This window comes from Schistocerca piceifrons, chromosome 6 (genome assembly GCF_021461385.2).
Source record: "Schistocerca piceifrons isolate TAMUIC-IGC-003096 chromosome 6, iqSchPice1.1, whole genome shotgun sequence".
Taxonomy (NCBI): Eukaryota; Metazoa; Arthropoda; class Insecta; order Orthoptera; family Acrididae; genus Schistocerca; species Schistocerca piceifrons.
This window is the reverse complement of record NC_060143.1, coordinates 159,149,209-159,164,165: the sequence shown is the minus strand read 5'-3', so window position 1 is coordinate 159,164,165 and position 14,957 is coordinate 159,149,209. Positions and strand designations below refer to the sequence as shown.

Genomic DNA, 14,957 nt, shown 5'->3' with positions numbered 1-14,957 from the left:
TATCGCAACAAAGTCGTACAAGACAGTCCGATTCCCCGCTTGCCGACCGGCCAGGCACAGCAGTGACTCTTGCAATTTTGGAACGTGCGGGAACTCTCATTCGAGTTCAGCGACGGATCACAGTCAATCAGTTTGTTGGACCACTAGGATTTCTCTGTTGATAGTGCTGCCAAATTGATCCAGTAGTTGGGGTATTCAAAGATATGCCCTACAGCGCGGATCTGTTTAGCCACTGAAGGATGCACTCTGCGTAACGTGAATGATGGTGGGTTATTGATGCAGCGAAGCTTTGACTCCGACGTCGGATAGTAGAGTGATACGATGCGGGCAGGCAGGCCCTCCCTCTAAGGTGGCGTAATGGGATCACACTGGACTGATATTATGTAAAAAAATAGCGTTATGTAGCCAAAAGTATGTGTAATAATGTGCTATGTTGGAATCGTGAACAAAACCTGTTTTTTTTTTTTTGTGTGTGTGTTGCATTACTTACTAAACGTCCCTCGTAAAAAGCCACTGTAAGACGCCTCTTAGACTAATTGTTCTTAAATATTATCTTTAAGTGTTCGCATCCTTTTTCACTTCCTATTAAGCCAACAAGTTTTCCTGTCTGTCCCAAAATCGCCTGTGCTAAGTATACTAGGAGACTTCCTCCCTCTCCCTTAAAGCTAACTTATCAGACTAAGCTACATTATCGCCAACGTCCTGACTGCACATCGCAAGCCAGACCTTCGCCTAAAGCTAATGATAGGACCTGGGCCCCGTTGAAATAGAACGACTGCATTTTGATAGTATCCTGTCAATGACCCAAAGTCTCTCTCTGACTTGCGTTACCTACGGCTGAGCCTATATGATAATTCAATTTCGTATCCCACAGATTGTTAGACTCTGCTTATCGTAGGATTGGCTGATACCAGTTGCGTCTCTCTGGTACTATAATCATACAGCAACGCCTTTGTGCGTTTTGTGAAATGCACAGTTTTACATATTGAACACTGGGCTACTGTGAAACCGCATCGAAATTGGGCTGTATACCGCTGCCGTTCTTCAGTCGTACTTTTTTTTTCTGTTAGTACTTCAGTATAGATCACTGCGTCGTATGCTAAAAGTTTGAGGGGGCAACTAATGTTGTCTGCATTTACGAGTCTGCGTGATACAAGGAATGGCCCGGGTAATATGTAAGGTATTGGTGAGAGTGAAGCTCCTGCCGGCGGCAGCAGCCGGCGTGTCTGGCCTACCTTGCGGTCGTTGAGGAACCAGGTGAGGTTGACGGCCGGGCTGGAGGCGGGCGCCGAGCAGTTGGCGCGAAGCGTGTCGCCGACGGCGTAGCGCGGCTTCTCCACGAACATCCGAGGCTCTCCCTCCGGCTGGTCTGCAACACAAAATACAATACCTTACCTCAGCACACTCACTCACGAGAGCCACACACACCATCTGGTTCCGTGCCAGCACACAACATCACCGCCAGAATAAAAATGGCCCGAGGCGCTAGACACCAGCGATTCACAGTCCTTACACCAGTACCACAATCATCATAGACCCTGCAAAGTAGTTACCATCAGAGACAGACTTGAAAAACACGGAGCTATGCAAGCATGCACTATGTATTCTGTAGGAATTATTGTAATAATCTGTTTGTAGTACACTAACGGAAAGAAATCGCAACATCAAAAAAATAATTAATGGGTCTAGGTAAAATATGGAAGTGATTAACACTGTAAGATCACGAGTTAATGTAAGCGCGTTATAAGCCATTGAAAATGTGAAATGCTGATACATTAAGAACCGGTGTAAACACCAGCATGTTTAATGCAAACATGTAAGCGTGTATCGTTTGTGTTATACAGATTGGAACGTCCCCTTTGAAAAACTATGAATGACTGTGCCGGTAAACTTCTACGTTATTTGATAACGTAGCTGACAGCTGAGAAAAACTGAACGTACTCAGACAGTTCTCTCTTTACTTATTGTAATCATCACTAAACTTACACACAATATTTTTTTAGCGCAACACAATCTGAATTTCAATAATCCCTACAAAAGAATGGCTCTGACTAACAATAACCTATACCTTTCATGAATCACTTACCTCACAAAAATCTTCGTTACACGAACTACTGCTATAAAGCAACCGCCAATACTGCCAGCTACATAAAAGATTCTAACTACTGATAGGCATAGTTAGCAAATGAAAGATTTTGATAGAGAACAAACAATGTATTTACCTTAATAGCGTTCAAAAGTCATTATATATATATATATATATATATATATATATATATATATATATATATATATATATATATAACTTTGTGACATCCAATTAAACAAATTTCCTTTTTCTGACGGACACATGTCCAGATCGTCCGCTCAAAACTCTGGCATGTCTCTCTCCACATCCACCACTGCTGGCGGCTCATCTCCAACTGCACAACGCTACGTGCTGTTCCCATCCAACAGCCCAACAGTACACAAGCGAATATTCCAACAATGAGTCCAACCAGCCACAGAATGCACACAGCACAGTCAGTGATTTTCATACAGAGCGCTACGTGGCGTTACCAACATAAAATTCTAAACAGCCTACTATCAAGATGCCGGATGTCAATTTGTGCGATGGAGTTAATAAATGTTCCACTTGGTCGGTCAGTACAGAGACGGTTAATGCTGGTTGGGGATGACGTTGGAGGCAATATGTCGACGCTCTGTAGAGCACGTTGTGTTACAACACATTCATGCTGGCGAGCGTCTTCCTGTTTACCGGATTCGCTTACCAATTTGTTACCAGGGTGCGTGAGATAACCACGGGAGTGCTCCTGGTGTTATACGAAATCGGACCCCAGACCATAACTCCAGATGAAGCCCCAGCGTGTCTCGCATGCAAACAGGTTGGTTTCAGGTCCTCAACTGGCCTTCTGACCATCACTGGCGCCGATGCAGAACCAGCGTTCACCAGAAAACACGACAGACCACCACGCAGCCTCCAGTAAGCTCTCAAAAAAAAAAAAAAAAAAAAATTCAAATGTGTGTGAAATCCTATGGGACTTAACTGCTAAGGTCATCAGTCCCTAAGCTTACACACTACTTAACCTAAATTATCCTAAGGACAAACACACACACACCCATGCCCGAGGGAGTTCTCGAACCTGCGCCGGGACCAGCCGCACAGTCCCTGACTGCAGCGCCTTGACCGCTCGGCTAATCCCGCAGTAACATCTCGCTTGACACCAAATGGAGGTGGTTCGGGGTCAGTGGAACGGATCCCGCAGGGCATCTGACTCGGAGCTGTCCTTGAAGTAACCGATGTTTTACGGTTCGTTGTGTCACTGTGGTGCCCACTGGTGATGAAATTGCTGCTGCATGTGCAGCACGACAAGTCAGAGCCATATGTCAAACACGACGCTCTCGGTGGTGCCGCATCGCTCTCTTGAGTCCGGTCTTCTTGAGACCAGACATTCTCGTGATCGCCGCTGCCGGCATTCAGGGAGAGTGATTACATTCTGGCAAAGTCTTTCTGCAGTAATGCAGAAGGAGCATCCAGCTCCACGTAGACGTATTACACGAATTCGTTGAAACTCACTGTGATGTTGGTAATGGATGCTTTGTCTCCTCAAAGGCATTCGTGACTGACATCAACTCACCGCATCCATTCGCAAATAAACTAATGCTCACGACAGTTACAACATGCTTCTAAAGCAAACCTAATTTATATTCTCATAGTGGCACTTCTAGCGCTACTTTTAGTACGTTGTGAGGTGTCACGGTGGAGAGGTGAGATGTTCACCTGATTTCATGTAACTCTGTATCTGAAAGGCAAATACATTCATCCCCTCCCTATTGAGCTATCACGTAACGAACAATAATTAGCACTGGAAGAAATTATTTGGACCCAGTTCAAGAGTTGACGCCTTTGTCGTAGTTTATTTTGGTGATAATTTGATCAATAAATATACCACAAAAATCTATGCCACAGAAGAGGATATTAAACTTCGTACCATAACTACAGGAATAATAATCATATTGGGTACCACTATGAGATTTATTATCTTAGTACACACAGCAAATTCAATACACAACTTAATGATTCTGTAATATTATAGCCAAAAATAGATAGCTGAGAAAGTACGGTCGCCTACTATCTGTTGTGAGCAGTATGAAATTTGAAATACACTAAAAGTCGACTACGCTGTGGAACAGCGCTCGAGTAAGATTATTCATCTATAATTTCACAAATGCAAAAATGCAAGGTGTGGCTACAGTCTAATGGTGAGCATATCTGAGAGCGTCAGCGGTGCTGCGAAAACTTTTGGAGTTGGGTCGGGGATAGCCGAGACTGTTGTCAGCAAAGGGTTACTCCATAGACTGCGAACAGCACCCCTTTGGCACGTTATAGTGGCACAGATCAAGTTCTGAGAATGCCCCCTCACAATGCACATGCCCGGCGCCGAGATGGCGACCAGTACGCCGTAATCAACAGAAAACTATTTTCCGAGGTGTCAGCCAGTCGCACCAAACTTATGCCGGGCCTCTGGTCTCTGATACAAAGGCGAACCGCCGACCGTTCCCCAGGGGTCGCCTCTGTCGGCACCCCGCTATTGTCACCGACCGGCCGCTTTCTGGGAACTCTCTGGCCCGACCACACGCGGCTCAAGCGCACCGCTCCTCGCAGAGACCACAGTCACTGATTCAGAACAAAAACACAGAAAGAAGACCAGAGCTAACAGCCAATTTAATTAGAGAAAATGAATGTAGAGCTCCCAGCACCCGGTCACACGTTATTCCATAACCTAAACGACCTGCTCCCACTGATGACCTTCCGAGTGAGAAAAATGAAAAAAAAAGTAATAGGACAAGCCAATAAGGGCTTCGCATCTTTCGAAGTCTTCTTTCCACTTTCGTTTAAGTCACACAACTCTTTGTCGCTGTTGTAATTTTTTTTTTATTTCTATGTATGTGGTTCATGGTGTGGGTTCCTATAGTCATGTCCTAGTTCATGAACCACGGGCAACGTATGAGTGGCCAAGTAAGTGGTCCCGACAGTCGGGATACCAGTTACTTTGGAATAAGGCTGGGCATCTCGGACATATTCAGAGTCGTGGTCACCTTTGTGCTCATACGGCAAAGACTACCAAATTCACCGGTTAGTCCCTCAGCCGTTAGGGGTAAAACCCAATGGGACTCGGGGCAAGTAAGGCTAGCAACCTGCTTCCCTGGTACCTTAAATATGATGCTGGCAACAATCAGAGCAAAATGCCTCGGACCTTTGGAGGTGACGGAGTCCCACTTCTAACTGACAAACCAGGGACTCCTAAGATACGACTTGGCAAACAAATGGTAATGAGATGGGGAGCAATTAATATCAATGGGGGCTACTCTGGGAAGAAGGCAGAACTAGCAGAGGCTGCAAGTAAGATGGGGCTGGACGTTTTAGCTGTTAGTGTCATTCGGGTAAGGGGTGAGAAAGAAGAGGTAGTGGGAGAATACAAGGTCTACCTGTCAGGAGTCAAAGCAGGAATAGCACAATGGGGTGTAGGGCTTTACATCAGGAAAGAAATGGAACCCAGCGTAGTTGCAATAAGGTATGTAAACGAACGACTGATGTGGATAGATTTGACAGTGTCTAGCAAGAAAATTAGGATTGTGTCAGTATATTCGCATTGTGAAGGGACAGATCAAGATAAGATGGATAGTTTTTATGAGGCACTCAGTGATGTAGTTGTTAGAGTAAAGGACAAGGACAGTGTTCTGCTCATGGGTGATTTTAACGTCAGGATTGGAAATCGAACAGAAGGGTATGAAAATGTTATGGGTAAATTTGGAGAGGATATGGAGGCCAACAGGAACGGGAAACAACTCTTGGATTTCTGTGCCAGTATGGGCTTAGTAATCACAAACTCCTTTTTTAAACATAAGAACATTCACCGGTATACTTGGGAAGGCAGGGGAACCAGATCTGTCATTGACTATATAATAACAGATCAGGAATTCAGGAAGGCTGTGAGGGACACACGTATATTCAGGGGATTCTTTGATGACACTGATCATTATTTAATCTGCAGTGAAATTGGGATTTTGAGGCCGAAAGTGCAGGAGGTCAGGTCCATATGTAGGAGGATAAGAGTGGAGAAATTTCAGGATAAGGAAATCAGGCACAAGTACATAACAGCGATCTCAGAAAGGTACCAGTTAGTTGAATGTAGTCAATTACAGTCATTGGAAAAGGAATGGACAAGGTACAGGGACACAGTACTAGAAGTGGCTAAAGAATGTCTTGGAACAGTAGTGTGTAAAAGTAGGATGAAGCAAACAGCTTGGTGGAATGATACAGTCAAGGCAGCCTGTAAAAGGAAAAAGAAGGCGTATCAAAAATGGCTACAAACCAGAACCCAGGTAGACAGAGAAAGTTATGATGAAGAAAGAAACAAAGCCAAACAGATAATTGCAGCATCCAAGAAGAAATCGTGGGAAGACTTTGGAAACAGGTTGGAGACTATGGGTCAAGCTGCTGGAAAACCATTCTGGAGTGTAATTAGCAGTCTTCGAAAGGGAGGTAAGAAGGAAATGACAAGTATTTTGGACAGGTCAGGAAAACTGCTGGTGAATCCTGTGGATGCCTTGGGCAGATGGAGGGAATATTTTGAAGAGTTGCTCAATGTAGGTGAAAATGTGATCAGTAATGTTTCAGATTTCGAGGTAGAATGGGATAGGAATGATGATGGAAATAGGATCACATTTGAGGAAGTGGAAAAAATGGTCAATAGATTGCAGTGCAATAAAGCGGCTGGGGTGGATGAAATTAAGTCGGAACTCATCAAATACAGTGGAATGTCAGGTCTTAAATGGCGACACAGGATAATTGAAATGGCCTGGGAGTCGGGACAGGTTCCATCAGACTGGACAAAAGCAGTAATCACACCAATCTTTAAACATGGAAACAGAAAAGATTGTAACAACTACAGAGGTATCTCTTTAATCAGTGTTGTGCGTAAAATCTTCTCAGGTATTGTTGAAAGGAAAGTGCGAGTATTAGTTGAGGACCAATTGGATGAAAATCATTGTGGGTTTAGGCCTCTTAGAGGTTGTCAGGACCAGATCTTTAGCTTACGGCAAATAATGGAGAAGTGTTATGAGTGGAACAGGGAATTGTATCTATGCTTTATAGATCTAGAAAAGGCATATGACCGGGTTCCTAGGAGGAAGTTATTGTCTGTTCTACAATATTATGGAATAGGAGGCAAACTTCTGCAAGCAATTAAAGGTCTTTACATGGATAGTCAGGCAGCAGTTAGAGTTGACGGTAAATTGAGTTCATGGTTCAGAGTAGTTTCAGGGATAAGACAAGGCTGCAACCTGTCTCCCCTCTTGTTCATATTATTTATGGATCATATGTTGAAAACAATAGACTGGCTGGGTGAGATTAAGATATGTGAACACAAAATAAGCAGTCTTGCATATGCGGATGACTTAGTTGTGATGGCAGATTCGATTGAAAGGTTGCAAAGTAATATTTCAGAGCTAGATCATAAATTTAAGGACTATGGTATGAAGATTAGCATCTCCAAAACGTAAGTAATGACAGTGAGAAAGAAATATAAACGGATTGAGTGCCAAATAGGAGGAACAAAGTTAGAACAGGATGCATACTTAGGATGCATATTCTCACAGGATGGCAACATAGTGAAAGAACTGGAAGCGAGGTGTAGCAAAGCTGATGCAGTGAGCGCTCAGCTACGGTCAACTCTCTTCTGCAAGAAGGAAGTCAGTACCAAGACTAAGTTATCTGTGCACCGTTCAATCTTTCGACCAACTTTGTTGTATGGGAGCGAAAGCTGGGTGGATTCAGGTTACCTTATCAACAAGATTGAGGTTACGGATATGAAAGTAGCTAGGATGATTGCAGGTACTAGTAGATGGGAACAATGGCAGGAGGGTGCCCACAATGAGGAAATCAAAGAAAAACTGGGAATGAACTCTATAGATGTAGCAGTCAGGGCGAACAGGCTTAGATGGTGGGGTCATGTTACACGCATGGGAGAAGCAAGGTTACCCAAGAGACCCATGGATTCAGCAGCAGAGGGTAGGAGGAGTCGGGGCAGACCGAGGAGAAGGTACCTGGATTCGGTTAAGAATGATTTTGAAGTAATAGGTTTAACATCAGAAGAGGCACCAATGTTAGCACTGAATAGGGGATCGTGGAGGAACTGTATAAGGGGGGCTATGCTCCAGACTGAACGCTGAAAGGCATAATCAGTCTTAAACGATGATGATGATGATGATGATGATGATTTCTATGTATATCGAGTGTGTTTATGACTACATAAGTGATTTAACATAAAATCCTCGAAGTTAGTTAAGTGCTAAGATCCGTTATATACACTCCTGGAAATGGAAAAAAGAACACATTGACACCGGTGTGTCAGACCCACCATACTTGCTCCGGACACTGCGAGAGGGCTGTACAAGCAATGATCACACGCACGGCACAGCGGACACACCAGGAACCGCGGTGTTGGCCGTCGAATGGCGCTAGCTGCGGAGCATTTGTGCACCGCCGCCGTCAGTGTCAGCCAGTTTGCCGTGGCATACGGAGCTCCATCGCAGTCTTTAACACTGGTAGCATGCCGCGACAGCGTGGACGTGAACCGTATGTGCAGTTGACGGACTTTGAGCGAGGGCGTATAGTGGGCATGCGGGAGGCCGGGTGGACGTACCGCCGAATTGCTCAACACGTGGGGCGTGAGGTCTCCACAGTACATCGATGTTGTCGCCAGTGGTCGGCGGAAGGTGCACGTGCCCGTCGACCAGGGACCGGACCGCAGCGACGCACGGATGCACGCCAAGACCGTAGGATCCTACGCAGTGCCGTAGGGGACCGCACCGCCACTTCCCAGCAAATTAGGGACACTGTTGCTCCTGGGGTATCGGCGAGGACCATTCGCAACCGTCTCTATGAAGCTGGGCTACGGTCCCGCACACCGTTAGGCCGTCTTCCGCTCACGCCCCAACATCGTGCAGCCCGCCTCCAGTGGTGTCGCGACAGGCGTGAATGGAGGGACGAATGGAGACGTGTCGTCTTCAGCGATGAGAGTCGCTTCTGCCTTGGTGCCAATGATGGTCGTATGCGTGTTTGGCGCCGTGCAGGTGAGCGCCACAATCAGGACTGCACACTGAGGCACACAGGGCCAACACCCGGCATCATGGTGTGGGGAGCGATCTCCTACACTGGCCGTACACCACTGGTGATCGTCGAGGGGACACTGAATAGTGCACGGTACATCCAAACCGTCATCGAACCCATCGTTCTACCATTCCTAGACCGGCAAGGGAACTTGCTGTTCCAACAGGACAATGCACGTCCGCATGTATCCCGTGCCACCCAACGTGCTCTAGAAGGTGTAAGTCAACTACCCTGGCCAGCAAGATCTCCGGATCTGTCCCCCATTGAGCATATTTGGGACTGGATGAAGCGTCGTCTCACGCGGTCTGCACGTCCAGCACGAACGCTGGTCCAACTGAGGCGCCAGGTGGAAATGGCATGGCAAGCCGTTCCACAGGACTACATCCAGCATCTCTACGATCGACTCCATGGGAGAATAGCAGCCTGCACTCCTGCGAAAGGTGGATATACACTGTACTAGTGCCGACATTGTGCATGCTCTGTTGCCTGTGTCTATGTGCCTGTGGTTCTGTCAGTGTGATCATGTGATGTATCTGACCCCAGGAATGTGTCAATAAAGTTTCCCCTTCCTGGGACAATGAATTCACGGTGTTCTTATTTCAATTTCCAGGAGTGTAGATGACGAGGGATCTTGTTATACAGGGTTTATCATTCCTAACATGTACGTCAATCTCCATTACAACACATTATAGCCTTCTAATTGTACCCACACCACCCTTCATCCCTACTGAACATGGACTTTTCTGAGCTGTGTCGGCTTTCTTGCAATGTATTGATATCACTATTCTTATGATCTTTGTCTAAGACGTTGCCGTTGGAGCACAGCGCTATCCAGTGTGGCGGCTCCGGGCGTGGTGGCCGGTTTGGTGGGCAGTATAAGCTGAGGAACGAAGCTGTAGCGAGCTTTCAGTGGATGCTCTTCACCGTGGTTTTCGCTGTTGGCGGGTGAAGAATATTGTGACCATGCTACCCCGTGTAAGTTATCGAGTATGGACTGGGTTTGTACTGTGATTTATCAGAAGGGCGCAAAGCTGTCGGGGCGGTGGCATTTTGGTCTATCTTTCATCTGTTTGTTGGGTGCGGATGTCCGTGTCTCCTTAGAAATCTAAAGGCAATGTGACTGCAAGATCTGGTAGACATTTTAGACTGATTCCTTGGCTGATATTATAATACGTTAGTAAGTAGGCTGTTTAGGTTTTCTTATTGGTAACGCCACGTAGCGCTCTGTGTGAGAATCACTGGCTGTGCTGTATGCAGTCTATGGCTAATTTGCATTGTTGTCTGCCATTGTAGTGTTGGGCAGCGGCAGCTGGATGTGAACAGCACGTAGCGTTGCGCAGTTGGAGGTGAGCCGCCAGCAGTGGTGGATGTGGGGAGAGAGATGGCGGAGATTTGAAATTTGTCATGAGCTGTTATATATATTTTGACTATTGAGGTAAATACATTGGTTGTTCTCTATCAAAATCTTTCATTTGCTAACTATGCCTATCAGTAGTTAGTGCCTTCAGTACTTTGAATCTTTTATTTAGCTGGCAGTAGTGGCGCTCGCTGTATTGCAATAGCTTGAGTAGCGAAGATTTTTGTGAGGTAAGCGATTTGTGAAACGCATAGGTTAATGTTAGTCAGGGCCATTCTTTTGTAGGGATTTCTGAAAGTCAGATTGCGTTGCGCTAAAAAATATTGTGTACCAGTTTAAGGACAGTCGTGTATAATTGTTCTAAGGGGACATATGTCGACCCTTAGCCTAGGATACCTCACTGGAATCTTCTGATTTTTTTCTTGTAGTTTGTGTAATTAGTGTAGCTATTGTTTATTGCTAGCGCATAATCATAGAGAGAATTTCCTTTGTAGTTGTAGTTTTTCATTGTTGTACAGTAAAACAGTTGTGGCATGCATGTAGATTTCACCAAGTATTTCGCAGCTGCAATTAACTAGATATTATTTTCAGTTCTTTGTTAATGTGTTCTCTTGTTTTTGCTCTTCAAATTGTGCTTTTCTGTGTTATCGTGTGAAATATTGTGACAATAATGGCGTGTGAAAAACGTAACACTAGGCTACAAAGTAAACTGAGAAATAATAGTGACGACGAGCGTAGCTTATCAGCACCACTGTGTAATGAATTAACAGACATTCAAAGTAGTAATTTGGTAACTGTGCATAGGGAAATGGAGCGGGCGTCAAATAATGGTGTAGACAGTGAAACAGGTAGTGAACAGGGAAGCATTATCGATCGATCGGTCGGCAACAGCTCGCCTCAGGAATCGGAAATGACAGAACACAATATTGCAAATACTGTAGACTCAGGTTTTGGGTTCTCACCGTTTTCTCAAATGAGTCAAGACACATTTTCCGCTTGTCAAAATGTGAATGTTGCCGGTGCAAATTCGATGCCGAAAAGCACTGAGGAACATGTTTCAGACACCAGTGCACTGTTATTACAGTTAATGCAACAAATGGGACAAAATCTTAAAAAGTTAGACACAGTGGAACAAAATCTTAAAAAGTTAGACTCAATGGAACAAAATCTTCAAAAGTTAGACACAATGGAACAACACCAGAGACAAACACATCAACAGTTAGACGCAATGGAACAAAATCTTCAAAAGTTAGACACCACGCTTGAACAAACAAGTGAAGATTTAACTACTGAGTTACATAACATTGAATCGAAATGTCCAAAAGTCTGTAATGACGTAAAAACACAAATTTGTGAGCATTTTCAACCTATTTTTTCGAGGCATGAAAATGCATTACAGAATCACGAAGCAGCCATAAAAGAACTGCAAATTATTGTTCATGAAAATCATGAGACCTTGCAAGCTAAAATTGACTCAGTTGCATCTACCGATATGGTTACGCAACTTGCAAAAACTCAGGAAAACTTAAAGGACACAGTAGATACGGTTTCAACACAAATGGACAACCTGAAACTTGGTTCAGAAAAACATACAGAGGAAATAATTTCACTATCGGATAAAGTAGCCGAACTTTCAGATCAGTTCACTAACTTATCTACAAAGGTAGATGATGATCTGAATGACACAACACCTGTAGCCTTCACTGACACTGAAGAGTATGAAGAAATTAGAAAATTCAAACAAAATCAAAATCAAATCAATACACAGTACAAAAGAGAAATCCGGGAAGTGCAAGATCAGTTGGCACAAGTAGTACAAGAATTACGTATTTCAGAGGACACTCGCGCCCCAATACGGGAAGAGGGACATAGAAATACGGAACAGCCACAAAATAATAACACAGCGCATTTCGGAAATTATGAAAGAAATTGCAATGTGCACCGAATTTTGAGATTGAACCGCCGACACGACGTAACAATGACCGACATGCGACTCGCCGACACGATGATTTTGACTATAAGCTGTTCATTACTACACGTAAATTCAAAACGTTTAAGAATTCTGACAACGACATTTATCCACAAGCGTGGCTCCTTTAATTCTCTCATTGTTTTCCTACCAATTGGTCATTAGACCACAGATTAGAATTTATGTGTGGCTACTTGGAGAATGAACCAGCTGTAAGAATGCGATCGGTCATTCACGATTGTCACAGTGAAGGAGAATTTTATCATGCCTTCCTCTCAGCATATTGGTCTCAAGCTACACAAGACCAAGTAAAACATAGCATCATAATGATGAATCATTTCGAACAATCTGAATTTTCCAGTCTTGTGAAATATTTTGAAGACATGTTGCACAAGAATCAGTACCTGTCAAACCCATACAGCCCCTCAGAACTCATCCGCATTTGCTTAATCAAATTGCCTGAACATTACGACATATTATTTTGGCAGGACGTTGCAAAGACGACATTGAAGCTTTTCAGGGGCTCTTACAAGAATTAGAAATTGACACAGACAGTCGCGGGATGAGAAAACAGGAAAACAATCACTACAGGTCACATCCGTCACAATTCCGTGACGACAGAAATAATAACTGGACACTACAAGGCTATTCTCACAACACATATCGTGACCAAAACAGACACCACCCGTATGACAACCGTTGGCAGAGTAGTAATAATTACAGGGAAAGATCACCTCTCCGCGGTAGTGACTATCACAGAGACAATCAGAGAAACAGACAATTTGGGAACCAAAATAATTATTATCAAGGGAGAAAGAATAACTTCAGACGCAACGGTCCGCCGTACAGTGATATTTCAGGGAGAAATTCTCCACCACTTAACCGACAAGAAAGGAACTACAGGAACTACCGACAAAACGACAGACCTGAATTTCTTCAGTACTGGCGGGATTCTAACAGAGCTGGGCCCTCTCGGCAAGGTGAATTTGTAGAAGGTAGGTCTCCTAATCCCAATAACAACGCGCGCCAACAAAGAGACAGACAATGACTCGCGCCGCGGGCACCCACGTGTGCCGGCTGGCTCAGAGAAAAATAACATAGAAGCTAACCTTGAGAAAAATTCCAGTATTCTTTACCGACGTATACCACATGATAATTGCATTGAAGTTGAAACTCTGCGTACTAGGAAGAGTAAAGGTGTACACCACATTTCACATGTAAAACCGTTTATTGAAAGATAATCTGTTTTTTAACTTTGTCTTTGCCATAAAACTTTTCACTTCACATTTCTAGTATGCTTTGTCAGACTTAAGAAACTGTTAACATGCAACAATGTTTGAAGTTAAACATCCAGTCTAGAACCTAGGGAACATTTTTAAACAGAAATTACGAATGTATTGTTATAGTGAACAGACGACACAGTGTTGTATTTGTACATTCTTGCTTGTTAGTTGAACGATTACGTAACGACTATCAGGCTTACAAACTTAGGACACATACTGGTACTGCTAATGAGATTTTAATGCAACATTTTGGTTTTCTTGAAAATTCATTCTGGATTTAAAGTACTTTCAGTGAGATACCACATGACACAGTGGTTAGTTTATGTGACAGCTACACGATTTTATCACGACGCTACTAATGAGTGACAATTTACAATGTTGCTTCTGCGGTGTATCTGTTTTATATCCGCACAGTTTTTCTGAATTCTTCTGGAAAGTAAAACAGGTTTTAGTAGTAACTTTTGTGGTATAGCTACAATGAGACTGCCTTTTCCGTAGCACAACAATACGTTACAGCACAGTACTTTCCTCATCATGGCAATAAGCGTAATAACTAAGATATCTATACGCAAAGCATTTCACTTTTGTGTATCATGAGGTAAGTACATTGACTTCTGCAGAACTTAGCTTTCGGAGGACGATAACTACGACACTTCCACAGAGATTATGTTGCAACAAGACGCACATTTAGCGCTACAGGACACGTATTTGAGTGATTAATTTTGTACTCAAAATATTTATTTTTAAAGATATTTGAGTACAATGATACAAAGCTTTTCTGTGATACATTTCATTCCATTGCTGTAATCTGTAACACCTGAGGGTATAATTACATTAATCCTCAGGGGGGCACACACTTACTTTGTGTATCATGTGTTTGGCAAGCACAAGAAGCCCTAGCTAATATGGTATTTGCTTATAGAACTTTACACATCGGTACCATATTTCTCTAAGACAGAATTACACAGCTATCTGATCATTTAACTGAGAGAGACAAACATTTTTTTTCTATGTCAGTGACAAATGTTTACGCAATTACACAGCTGGATAACTTCACACTTATGAAATTGTATTTTGTCTGTACTTTGTGAACTGTTCATATTTTTTCGGAACCATTGTGATACTATGAGAGCTTTGAATGATGTATTTGGTAAGGGAGCATGATTTTAAAGT

General features: G+C 43.6%; 1 protein-coding gene across 1 annotated transcript in view; it reads right to left on the bottom strand.

The window, feature by feature from the left end:
- LOC124803204 overlaps nucleotides 1-14,957 on the bottom strand; it is an 809,231-nt gene that overhangs the window by 259,455 nt on the left and 534,819 nt on the right. Inside the window, exon 4 of the mRNA XM_047264386.1 lies at nucleotides 1,236-1,369. Within this exon, the coding sequence (XP_047120342.1) occupies nucleotides 1,236-1,369 (134 nt within the window). The remainder of the gene's footprint in view (nucleotides 1-1,235; nucleotides 1,370-14,957) is intronic.